A 13,151-nucleotide genomic window follows, 5' to 3' on the forward strand; every position below is an offset into this window, starting at 1 on the left:
TGACTGCTGGGGCTGTCCCTCGCTGCTGCTGAGGTAATTTTTTAAAGAGCATCATCAATCGGTCTGGAATCACTGAAGGCTAACTTCTTAAATATGGTCAAGTGCAGCGGTTTCTGATAGCAAGTGATTCTATTCTATTCTGAGGAACTTTCTGTCCATTGATGAAAGAAGGGTGTCCATCAACTCTGTCACGTCCTGTGGTAACCTCCCATTCCTCATGGTTCAGAGCATCAACAGGTGCATTGACAATGGCCAGGGTGGAGATGATAGCATCCTTTGACTCAAGAAACCGCTTCAACATATAAAATGTTGAATTCCACCTTGTAGTGCAGTCGTGTTTAGGCCTCAGCTCAGGCATCCCCATCTGGCGTTGTGTAGACTTTCGTTTTTTAGCACCTACTGTGCTCCTGTGGAAGTATTCCACAGCTGCTTTCACTTTGTCCACAGTGGGCTTCATCACCTTCAGAGCATATCTTACAATCAGGTTGATTGTATGGGCAAGACATGGATGACGGGGCCTTTTTTTTAAAATGTCATGGCTTTGGTTATGTTAGCTGCATTGTTGCTAACACAACAGACCACTTTTCCATCTACTTGCCATTCTCTGGCCACTCTCAACAGTTCCTCTGCCAAGTTCTCTGAGGTGTGTCTGTCGCTGAACTCAAAGCAGTCCAGAAGACAGCTAGGCATCAAAAACTCCTCAATGAAGTTACATGTATCCGACATGTAAGAAGTGGTTACCCTTGATGTCCAGCAGTCAGTGGTAAGGCAAACTGCAGTAGCTTTTTTGGACTCTTTCCCTCACTGAAGCCTGTGTGATCTCGTACAGTTATGGAATATGTGATTTTGAAAGGGTTTTCCTGCTTGGAATTGTGTACATTTGGATATAGACTATTGCTATAATTTCTAAAAACCTGTCCTTCACGATCGAAAATGGCTGGAAATCAGTGGCAATCCTTTTAGCCAATGCAATATCAATTTGGCCTTGTTTTTCTACAGACATATACTTTGGCATAAACTGGTCCATAGAAGACTGCGTTGCTGTGGGTCGCGGAGTCGGCCTACTTGACTGAGTGGATGTATCTCCACGTGTGGAGGTGCTGGCTCCACCACTACCACTAGGAGGCACGCTAGTTTCTCGAAGCTCTTTGGCATATGCCGGTGTAGGCATATGCCGGTGTAGGCAAATTCTACACTGTGCTCTAACATTGTCTACATTATTAAAATACATCCAAATGTTACTGTGCTTCCGACTAATTTTCCAGCTGTTGTTTTGACAGCTGTCCTTCCTCTCTCCTCCCTCTCTCTCCTCGGCTGCTAAGTGTGTGACTGTGAGTGAGTTGGCTCGGCCCTCCCTCACGCATATTTTGCTTCATTGGTTGACACAGATGATGCTCTTTTTCTGAGCAGAGAGCTTGAGCATTTAGTCCTATTATTATTTTATTTATTTTTTCGTTCTTTGAATTAGTTAATTCTATTCATTTAAATGTTTTGATTATTCATATCTTTATTTTTTATATATTTTTTTTATAAATAGATTCGGCTCTTCTGATATGCGTGCCGGCTCCCAATGTTCACCTACAAGAGCCGACTCTTAGAGCCGAGTCGTTCGCGAACGACCCATCACAACAACTTTAACTCAATTGTTCGGGCCGCCCAACAATAAACAAATTGCAGGACTGTATTCAAGCAGTCGAAATGTTTATCCGTCTACGTTGTTTAATTTCAAATATTGTTTGAACAAACTGTTCACATATTGGTGAGTTATTGTTTTCTTACTTGAAACTGAAAAATGTTTTCTATATGAAGTCTCACTAGGCTACCTTTTGTTTTTGGAAAATACGTTGTGGGCACATTCTAAAATGGCGGGTTGGACTGGAAGGTATCCTTTGAAGAGGTTACTGGCCTTATTTTATGAAGCACGTATCACTGTCGTCGAAATAATGTAGTAATACCTCAACTATGTAACGTTAAGTAGAAGTTCTCCGAAAAAATTAAGTAGAAAATGTAAAGCTGTTACCTGTCATTTGACAGACTCATTTGACCAACCTACTGACCGATCCCTTAAAACAGAGATTGCAGAAACTGCAGTAAAAGTGCAGTAACTGCAGTCGACTGTGATCATTTGGACGCAGTAATTGTTACACTGCAAAATGACTGCAGTAAAAAAAAGTGGTGTTATTTTGGACGCAGTATTTGCTGCTAACTTAGACTCTGACTGTAATCTTTTTTCATAAGGGGTACAATAACAGTACTAGTTAATAACAAACTCTTTGCCAGGAAGAGATGTGAACCATAAAAACCTCTTTCCCCCCAAAAATGACAAAAATAGGTGAAACTAGAACAGAAATAAGTAAATGTTGCATAACAACAAGCAACCCACATGACACAACCCAAAATATTTCATATCTGCCTTCTATAGCTTGTGACGTTCTTAGCATGTACATAGGTTATAGGGTACACCCTGAGCAAATACCTGTCTCAGGTGAAACGTTTAAGTAATATTTAACCTGACCTACAGTATTGCGTTAGATATTCAAAGATAATACAGCTCTGCATCCTATGTACTGTAAATCTCAAGAGGCGTCAACCTGACAAATGGTCAAGGGTCCGTTTTTGCACAGATACTAACTGATGGCTATGATATTGCACAGATACAAACTGATGGCTATGATATTACTGTGTTTGTTTCAGCTTGTCACCATGGCACACTCCCTTCCTGACCTCTTGGATGACCTGGAGCAAGATCAAAAGAGTTGCAGCAATGATCAGGTGCTGGAGCGAGAGAGGGAGATGAAAAGGAGGTGGGTTGTTGTACTCTGATGATACACCCACTGGAGAAGAGAATAACTGCATTTATACAACAACAACAAAAATCGCACAATACACTATAATTACCTCTGACTAACCAAAATAGAAAGAGGCACACAAACACGCATATAATTGCTTGTCTCACCCCCTCTATTATTCTCTGCAGTGAGTTGAGGGCTGGTCTAGTCTGTCCAGTGTGTGAGCATGGGCTGAGAGACCCAGTCTCGTTTAACTGTGGACACAGAGTTGGGTTACTTACAAAACCCTGATAGGGTTACTTACAAAGCATTTGCTAATCATTAGCTAAGTCTTTTGCAGGCAAGGATCTAAAGTGAGGACTATCTATACCTGATAAAACCTTAAGGCTGGCCATGCCATAAGTAGCCATTCCAGCAGTAGCTGATGCTCCACAAAGGGCTCAAAGTGACCTGAAATATGCCTCGCTAATCAACAGTAAAAGAATACGGACACAACACAGAGGGCGCGGAAGACACATTTCAGTTGAAGGCATTCAGTTGTACAACTGACTAGGTATCTCCCTTTCTATTTCCCCTTTCCCCTTATGCCAGGTTCGGCAATGAACTTGTCAGAAAAAACCCTTGGTTGTTTATGTTGTTTTAGGCCTAATATTATATGCCCACGGGGAGCAATTATGGTGCCTGTTACTGTATTTAGACAGAGACAATTTTAAAACAAGTGGTCTCATTTTATTAGAATTTGATTAGAACTATTATGTCTTTTTAGGTCTTACCAATATTGAATGTAATCTTGCTCATTGATAACAATTGGCATTTTCATGGCTCAGACAAAAAAGCTTTTTACATTAGGCCTATGTCAGTGTGAATCAGAGGAGGCTGGTGGGAGGAGCTATAGGAGGATGGGCTCATTGTAATGGCTGGAATGGAATTGATGGAACGGTATCAAACACATCATTCCATTAATTCCATTCCGGCCAATAAAATGAGCCCTTCCTCCTATAGCTCCTCCCACCAGCCTCCTCTAGTGCAAATGCTATGTTTAACAATATATTTCCAAAATGAAGCCATGCAATTACTTAGACCAATGTGGACTCCAAACATGTTCAACATATTTAGCAAATATGGGATAGGCCTACATTTAATTTCTGTAGGCTATTTAACAAACTAGGCTATAATGGACTAACATTTCGAATTGTAGTTGATGACAACTGAATACATAAGACCGTAAATACACAACTTAATGCAACCACATATTTGGCCATGGAGCACTTTCTTACACACCTACAACTTGTTTATTCATCAAAACCCAGCCCTTTCGAGCCACCGCCAGCTACTGCGAGCATAATTTTGGTTGTGAAAATAGCTAAAATATTCCTGACACCTCCCACCCCAAACCTATAGCGCATAAAATTACCATTGCGTTAGGTTTTTTAAAATAGAGCCCGAATGTTAAAGGAAATATTTACATTGTATTTACATTTTCCAGGTGTAGCAAAGAAAGTACATTTTCTTTAACATTCTGTGTTTTGTCCGTATTGTTAGTTTAATACAATAGTTTAATACATTTTTAAATGTAGGAATAGCTTAATTAATGATGAATAAACTATTTACTAATCCATCAAATGTTTTATTACCAGGTGTTATCATAAAGTGCTACCCTTGTCGTGCATGCGTGCTGGTTAAACGCTCTCCCTTCCTCCCTCTCACTCTCTCTGCAGTGAGTTGGAGGTCATCCACAATGCCAGTCCTCAGTGTCCGGAGACCTAAAACACATCCTTTCTGAAGCGCACTACCACACAAACTTGGAGGACACTTTATGGTATTTCTCCCACATACACTCATAATGCATTTAAATCAACAAAAAGTGAAACTTAATTGAATTATTATTATTTTTTGAAGATGAAAACTACTGAAACAAGAAAGACATTTCAATGAACATTTTACCTTGTAAAGTAGCTAATGAGTAAGAAGTATCATAAGTATTTAGTTTGATGACTGTGATAATTGGAAGGTACTAGATTGAGGGCAATATTTTCATAGTGCAAAAACATTGTGCAGATTGCAGAACTCGTAATCTTATTGTAATCTGGCAGCGTGATTTCATTTGAAACCGCTTTAAAAATGTTCCTTTGTAAAGAGGCGACTATTTATGCATTGCTCAGTTTACTAAACTCTAGTTAAATAATTGCCTCTTTCTAATGCACATTGTTAAAGAAACGTTCAAGGCAGATCATCCTACACTAGTAGTATTGGAAGACTGCTCGATATATAAACAATATCAAAAGAGGGGATTTGGCCCAGAGATTGGGAAAAGGGTAGATGAATATGGACTCAGGTACCTTGATATAGGGCAATCTGTGGCAATAGGAAATGTGCCACCATGGTTTTATACAAAGCCATATGTTAATCAAAGAAAAGAAACAGTGGTTTGAAGAAAATATAGGAACAATAGTGGATCAATATATTGGTAACCAGTTTTATTCTTGCTTGGTAGTATACACAGATGGTTCAAAGGATTCCATGAATGGGAAGACTGGAGCAGGTGTATTCCTGAGTTCAATGTTAATCCATGCAACAAATTATTTATCTGTATATGCAACAGAAATGGTTGCTATAATTGTTGGATTGCAATGGCTAGAGGAGGGGCAACCAAGAAGAACAGTAATATGTTCAGGTTCTACATCCGTTTTGTGCAGTCTAAGATCTGGGAAATTGGAACGTGAGGATTTATGGATAGAAATAATGACGATGTTGTTAGGGTTAACAAGAAATGCGATAGAGGTTCAGTTTTGTTGGATTCCTGCTCATAAAGGAGTCGATGGGAATGATATAGTATATAAAATAGCCAAGAAAGCAGTGAAAAATAATTTTGTGGATATAGGCCTACAGGTGCAATTAGGGAGAGGAGAGTAAAACATTCATATCAAACACTGTTGGATTGTTGTCAGAGGCAATGGGATGCAAGTGGTAAAGGGGAGACAGTTTTATAGAACAAGGAAATCTGTACGAGAGAAAATGTCATGGGAACAGAAAAGAGGACGTTATGTTGTCTAGGATGATATTAGGACATATGGTATTGAATTATTCTGAAATTGATAGGGAACCATGGTACTGGTATGTGAGATGGGCGTATGGTAAAATAATTTTATGACGGGGAGAGTTAGTTTGCTAGGGTCAGAGAGGTTGGGTGGGGATGGGATTTCGGTGGGGGGATGGAAGTAGTAAGCTTTGTAGGGCTTTATTTGATTTGGTTAGAAACACAGGGTTAGATAAGAGAATATCGATGTATTGGGAGGCTGTGACCGGCCTCACACTCCAGTACAGTAGGGGGCGCGGTGTATGCACCTTTCAGTTGGCTGCGATCCTCCAATACAATTTTTAAAGAAGAAACCTTTCCAAGTAAATCACAAGGCAATATTAAAACACGGTTAACATTATTTTTTTGCACAATGCTTTTGCACTATGGAAATGTCACCCCAAAAGATTTATCTTTATTTATTTTGGGCTTTTATATTCCTTTTCCTTGCAGTGGATGATGTGATACAGAGAGTTAAAGAGGAGCATAAAGCCAGTCTGAAGGAGAAGTTTCAATTTGTTTTCGAGGGAAACACCGACTAAGAAACTCCTCTCGAATGGATCTACACTAAGCTCTATATCACAGGGGGAGAAAGTCAAGGGGTGAATGATGAACATGAAGTGTGGCAGATTGAGAAAAGATCCCGGGGGGAAAAAGCAACAGACACTCCAATCAACTGCAATGACATCTTCAAACCCTTACCTGGAAAAGACCGACCCATCAGGACTGTAATGACCAAAGGCATCGCTGGAATCGGAAAAACGGTCTCGGTGCATAAGTTCATCCTAGACTGGGCAGAAGGAAAAGCCAATCAGGATGTGGATTTCGTCTTTGTTCTTCCTTGCCGTGAGCTGAATTTGATCAAAGATGACCAGTGATGACCAGTACAGTTTTTCTGAACGTCCTGAATGACTTCCACCATGAACTTGCAGAGATAGAAGACACAAAGAAATTTGCTGTTTGTAAAGTTCTGTTAATCTGTGATGGTCTGGATGAAAGCCAACTTGAATTTGATTTTCATAAAAACAAGAGGTTGACTGACGTTACAAAGACCTCATCAGTGGATGTGTTGCTTACAAACATTATCAAGGGGAATCTTCTTCCCAAAGCTCTCCTCTGGATAACATCACGACCAGCAGCAGCCAACCCCGTAAGTGCATCAACCAGGTGACCGAAGTACGGGGTTTCAATGACCCACAGAAAGAGGAATATTTCAGGAAAATAATAAGTGATGAGAACCTTGCCAGCACAATAATCTCACATCTTACAACATCAAGGAGTTGCTACATCATGTGCCACATACCAGTCTTCTGTTTGTATTTCTGCCCAAGTCCTTGTACAAATGATGATGACAAATGAGATTGGAGATATCCCAACAACTCTGACTGAGATGTACACTCACTTTCTACTCGGTGAAGCTGCAGTGTACTGTGGGTTGTGCACAGAAATCTTGAAAGAAGAGTCTGTGTTGTACAAAAAGAAGGTCTATTGCTTTGTGCATCTGAGTATCCAGGAGTTCTTTGCTGCTCTGTACGTGTTCTACTGTTGTGTAACAAAGAACGTCAAGGAGCTGGAGCCTTTCCTGAAAAATGAGCCAAAATTATGCCCCTTGGATGAGCTTTCCTTGCACGGGCTTCTGCAGATGATAGTTGTTAAAGCCTTGCAGAGTAAGAATGGACACCTGGACCTGTTTCTCCGATTCCTTGTTGGCATCTCACTGGATGCTACTCAGAAACTCTTACAAGGCCTCCTGCCACAAAGTGAGAATGGCTCGGAGTCTGTTGAGAAAATGAGGAAATATTTTAGGGATCAGGATGTTTTATTAGGGGATTACTCACCTGAAAGATTCATCAACCTTCACCAATGCTTGACTGAGATGAAAGACAATTCAGTACAAGAAGACATTCTAAAGTACCTTAAGTCAGAAAATCTATCAGAAACAGAACTGTCGGCTCCTCATTGCTCAGCACTGGCTTATATGCTTCAAATGTCAGAGGATGTGCTGGATGAGTTGGACATAAATAATTACAACACGGGTATCACAGGTCATCTGAGGCTGCTTCCAGATGTGAGAAACCGCAGAAAGGCAATGCAAGTATTAATGCAGAATTCACACATACCACATCCTTATAAATAAGTATTTATCCAAATTTTCTTGTTCAGATTTGTATTATCACAAATTGACATTTTTGCAATGCTGGGGGCGTTTTTTGTATACCTTTTTAGTTAGAAGCACTGGGATTTCATTTCTCAATGGCTTACCTGGAAAATCCAAATAATTCACAATACAGTGGCTAAGAGACCCTGACGTAACATAACATCACAGGTTATATGAGTTGTATTTTCTCTATTCTTGCAGATTGTCTGGCATTGTACTCACAAGTCAGTGCTTTGAATTGCTGGCCTCCATTCTCCAGTTTGCAGACTCACCCCTGAGAGACCTGGACCTGAGTAATATTGCGTTTCATGACAAAGAGATGTTATTCTTTGCCGGATTGAAACCTCCACACTGTAAACACTAAGGTCAGTTATTTTGGAGAGGTCCAGATAGGATATCATGATAACAACCCAAAGAGTGACTAACAAACTGTTCAACAAAGTTTCAAATTGTCACCCTGAGAGCATGTTTTGAGAAATCAAACAGTAATGGACATGCACAGTAATGAAAGCATGTCATTAAATGTGTACATGCTTTGTGTTCATGTTCACTTCACACAGATGCTTTCTTTGCTGAAATAAATCAACAATAGAGTACGACGACCTGTATTTAATCACTTGATGTCTCTTTCTTTGTAGACTCTCAAGCTGTAAATTCACAGAAACGTCTTGTACGTCTTTGATTACTGTTCTAATGCCAGTGAGCTCACCACCTACAGCCGCAATCTGTAAGTTGAATTTTGTGTCGAAAGTATTGCCTGATGCATGCCTTGTGAACTGTGCAAAGGTTGCCATAAATTGGCCTTTGTTTGCTTTTTGTGTCGTTGTGTAAGTTTCGTTTTCATCTAATCATTTTTGTATTTTATTGTATTACCACAAGGGGCACAGAAGTTACCGGTTGGGCGTTGTGTTGCTTTCTGCTAGGCTGGAGGATCCACACTATAAACTGGAGAAACTGAGGTCTGTAGAATGATTGTGATTTTGTTCTCACTTTTTTACATAACCTGTTAATATGTTGTTATATCTTGTGTTATGTCTTTATGTATCATCGTTTCTCATTTAGGATGAGTCGGTGTTCTCTGACAGAAACATGTTGTTACACTTTGGGCTCAGTTCTCGGCTCAAACTCCTCTCCCCTGAGAGAGCTGGACGTAAGTAACAATGATCTACAGGATTCAGAAATGAAGATGCTCTCTGCTGGACTGGGAAATCCACACTGTAAACTGGAGATACTGAGGTGGGAAATACATGGGGACAAAAGAAGAGATGCCTACATTTACAGAAATATAATATTCACAATAATACTTTTTAAAACTGGTGTTATATACAGTGCCTCCGGAAAGTATTCAGACCCCTTATCTTTTTCCACATTTTGTTATGTTACAGCCTTATTCTAAAATTGATTAAATAAATAATAAATCCTCAGCAATCAACACACAATACCCCATAATGACAAAGCGAAAATAGGTTTTTAGAACAAGTTTTTTTTTAAACAACCGAAATGCCTTATTTACATAAGTATTCAGACCCTTTGCTATGAGACTCGAAATTGAGCTCCTTGAGAACCTTCCAGAAGGACAACCATCTCTGCTTCGCTCCACCATTCAAGGCCTTTATGGTAGAGTGGCCAGACGGAAGCCACTCCTCAGTAAAGGGCACATGAAAGCCCACTTGGGAGTTTGGCAAATGGCACCTAAAGCCTCTCAGACCATGAGAAACAAGATTCTCTTTGGCCTGAATGCCAAGTGTCACATCTGGAAGAAATCTGGCACCATCCTTACGGTGAAGCATGGTGGTGGTAGCATCATGCTGTGGGGATGTTTTTCAGTGGCAGTGACTGGGGAACTAGTCAGGATCGAGGCAAAGATGAACTGAGAAAAGTACAGAGAGATCCTTGATGAAAACCTGCTCCAGAGCGCTCAGGATCTCAGACTAGGGCAAAGGTTCACCTTCCAACAGGACAACGACCCTAAGCACACAGCCATGACAGCGCAGGGGTGGCTTCGGGACAAGTCTCTGAATGTCCTTGAGTGGGCTAGCCAGACCCCGGACTTGAACCCAAGCGAACATCTCTGGAGAGACCTGAAAATAGCTGTGCATCAACGCTCCCCATCCAACCTGACAAAGGTTGAGAGCATCTGCAGAGAAGAATGGGAGAAACTCCCCAAATACAGATGGGTCGAGCTTGTAGTGTCATACCCAAGAAGACTCAAGGCTGTAATCGCTGCCAAATGTGCTTCAACAAAGTACTGTGTAAAGGGTCTGAATACATGTAAATGAGATATTTCTGTTTTAAATGTTTAATAAATTAGCCAACATTTCTATAAACCTGTTTTTGCTTTGTCATTATGGGGTAGTGTAACAGATTGATGAGGATGGGGGAAAAAAATAATTTTTAGAATAAAGCTTTAACATATAACAAAATGTGGAAAAAGTCAAGGGGTCTGAATAATTTCTGAAGGAACCGTATATTCTAAGGCCTTCTCTGAAGGCTTTCAAGGCCCTGCACTCAACCTCCAGCAGTCTGGTTGTAAAATCATGACCTCTCTCTGCAGTCTGTCATTCTGCAGCTTCACAGAGGAAGGCTGTGCTTCTCTGGCTTCTGCTCTGAGGTCTAACCCTTCCCATTTGAGAGAGGTGGACCTGAGCTTCAATCACCTAGGAGACTCAGGAGTGAAGCTGCTCTCTGCTAGACTGGCAGATCCACACTGTAGACTGGATAAACTCAAGTATGCTAACTGTGAAAACTTGTCTTGGGTCCCACTCTCCAGATTTCTATGAAATATTACCTATAATTACAATATATTTGAAATAGATTTCCTTCCAAAAATGTGTCATTAAGTAAAAAGTTGCTTTTCTATATACCCCTGCCTGACTTGTTCACCATCAACAGAATGGTTCTGGGCATATACCAGTCATTATAAACATTCACGACAAGTTAACAGCCGTGCAGCTTTATACAGCTACTAAATATAATGAAGAATCTACGACTTTTGTAATGATATACTTTGTTTGTGCACCAGTCTTGTAACCACTGCCATAACTGACTGTTTGAGGAATCACTGCATTTCTCTTGTTGGTCTGAGAGCAGACCGGTCCTGATATTGTGTTGCTTCATTGCTGCTCTACATACTGTAGCAAACGGCAACATCCGGGACTCAAACCAGGGTCTCCCAGCCCATAGGCAAACCTGTAAACAACTACTCCAATAGGGTTAACCCAGTTGAGGTAGATTCGAATGAGTAATACCTAGGCAAGTGTCCTTACACCACAGGCGGTGTCCGTCACTAACTATTATTTTGCCTCTCCTACAGTTTGAACCAAAATGAAGAGTTGTGGTTTAAACCGGAGCTGCTTAAGAAGTGTAAGTGTCTTTGCTAATGATATTGCAATTCAATACAACTGCTATTGACCCACTGGTTATGATAAGATTCTCTCTCCTTTGACTTCTCTTGCTTCTCCAGATGCCACTGAAGTCACTCTGGACCCAAACACAGCAAACAAATTTTTCGCACTGATTGAGGAAAACAGAAAGCTAACATGGGTGGATGAACATACATATCCTGATAACCCACAGAGATTTGAGGAAATGCCACAGGTGCTGTGTAGAGCGCCTCTGACCAAACGGCATTACTGGGAGGCAGATTTGATTGGGAATTGTGACATAGGAGTGGCATATAAATGTATTGGCAGGTGGGGAAAGGCAACAGATTGTAAGCTGGGAGCCAATGACAGGTCTTGGTGTATGTTCTTCGAAGAAAAGAACCGTTACCTTGCCCGCCACAATAATAAAGAGAATCATATTCTTTACCCAACCACCAGACCTGATCCCCAAAGAGTAGGAGTGTATCTGGACTGGCCAGATGGCACTCTGTCCTTCTACAGTGTCTCCTCTGACACCATGACCCACCTGTACACATTCCAGGCCACATTCACTGAGCCCCTCTACCCAGCTTTTGGGGTAATGGACTCATCCGTGTCCCTTGCGGTTACCAGTAGTCCAGTGCCAGCTGAAAATCCTGCATAATCTTGGATAAGGTACAATTCCTTATGTTGGAGGGTATTTTGTTTCACAGCCTTTTCTATTACATTTTCATGACTGAATTTGAATGATGGAAAAGTTGAATGGGACATTATTTTTTCCATCATTGACAGTTAGCTTGTAACTTTGGGTTTAAAATAAAGAACAACTGTTGGTTGTTGCAGTCATAGAAACGTAATGAATGAAATGGTAATTTGGTGGTGTAAAGTTCTTTCATGTGACAGCGACAAGGGTTTTAATTTGCCTATGATTTGGCCATGTCTGTTTGTAAATAAAAATGTGTGTTATCTCATAGCATATGCACAGTGTAAAGCACTAGCTAACTTTCCTGCATGTTTGTCAAAATGCATATTAAGATTTTTTTTTTATGGATTAAAAGACACTTGCTTCTATTTGAATTATCCCCTTCATTTCAAGTGTTGACAATCAGTAGACAGTGTTAGAATCGCAGAATCTTTAGCTCTCACTAACCCAACCCAATGTCAGCATGGTGCTGAAATTCAACAGTTTTTGTCGCTGTCCTGGGGGGTTATATACAGTGCATTTGGAAAGTATTCCAACCCTATCACTTTCCAAATTTTGTTACGTTACCATCTTATTCTAAAATGGATTAAATAAAACATGTTCCTCATCAATCTACACACAGCCAAAGCAAAAATGTTTATTTTTTATTTTTTACATTTTAGCACAGAAATACCATATTTACATAAGTATTCAGACGCTTTGCTTTGAGACTCGAAAATTAGCTCAGGTGCATCCTTTTTCCATTGATCATCCTTGATGTTTCTACAACTTGACTGGAGTCCAGCTGTGGTAAATTCAATAAATTGGACATGATTTGGAAAGGCACACACCTGTCTATATGAGATCCCGGAGTTGACAGTGTGTCAGAGCAAACCAAGCCACCAGGTCAAAGGAATTGTCTCTAGAGCTCCGAGACAGGATTGTGTCGAGGCACAGATCTGGGGAAGGGTACCAAAAAATGTATGCAGCATTGAAGGTCCCCAAGAACACAGTGGCTTCATCATTGTTAAATGAAGAAATTTGGAACCACCAAGACTTCCTAGAGCTGGATGCCCGGCCAAAC

At 40.6% G+C, this 13,151-nt stretch overlaps 1 protein-coding gene across 1 annotated transcript; it reads left to right on the top strand.

The window, feature by feature from the left end:
• Positions 1 to 1,599: 1,599 nt before the first annotated feature.
• On the top strand, positions 1,600 to 12,456 carry LOC109892464 (stonustoxin subunit beta). Its single transcript, XM_031825889.1, has 11 exons — positions 1,600 to 1,759; positions 2,695 to 2,804; positions 4,508 to 4,608; positions 6,319 to 7,956; positions 8,225 to 8,388; positions 8,662 to 8,750; positions 8,903 to 8,982; positions 9,086 to 9,259; positions 10,578 to 10,751; positions 11,337 to 11,386; positions 11,487 to 12,456. Exons 8-11 carry the CDS (start codon positions 9,087 to 9,089, stop codon positions 12,047 to 12,049), a joined length of 960 nt encoding a protein of 319 aa, XP_031681749.1. The 5' UTR covers positions 1,600 to 1,759; positions 2,695 to 2,804; positions 4,508 to 4,608; positions 6,319 to 7,956; positions 8,225 to 8,388; positions 8,662 to 8,750; positions 8,903 to 8,982; position 9,086; the 3' UTR covers positions 12,050 to 12,456.
• The last annotated feature ends 695 nt before the right edge of the window (positions 12,457 to 13,151 follow it).

The sequence above is a fragment of the Oncorhynchus kisutch genome, linkage group LG1 (assembly GCF_002021735.2).
Source record: "Oncorhynchus kisutch isolate 150728-3 linkage group LG1, Okis_V2, whole genome shotgun sequence".
NCBI classification, from domain to species: domain Eukaryota; kingdom Metazoa; phylum Chordata; class Actinopteri; order Salmoniformes; family Salmonidae; genus Oncorhynchus; species Oncorhynchus kisutch.

What these genes read in the sequence shown, in the direction of transcription:
- LOC109892464 (XM_031825889.1), top strand. Translation starts at nt 9,087, where the DNA reads ATGAGTCGGTGTTCTCTGACAGAAACATGTTGTTACACTTTGGGCTCA. An exon ending in TGTAAACTGGAGATACTGAG is followed by an intron (nt 9,260 to 10,577) that starts GTGGGAAATACA and finishes CTCTCTCTGCAG; the next exon opens with TCTGTCATTCTGCAGCTTCA. An exon ending in ACCGGAGCTGCTTAAGAAGT is followed by an intron (nt 11,387 to 11,486) that starts GTAAGTGTCTTT and finishes TTGCTTCTCCAG; the next exon opens with ATGCCACTGAAGTCACTCTG.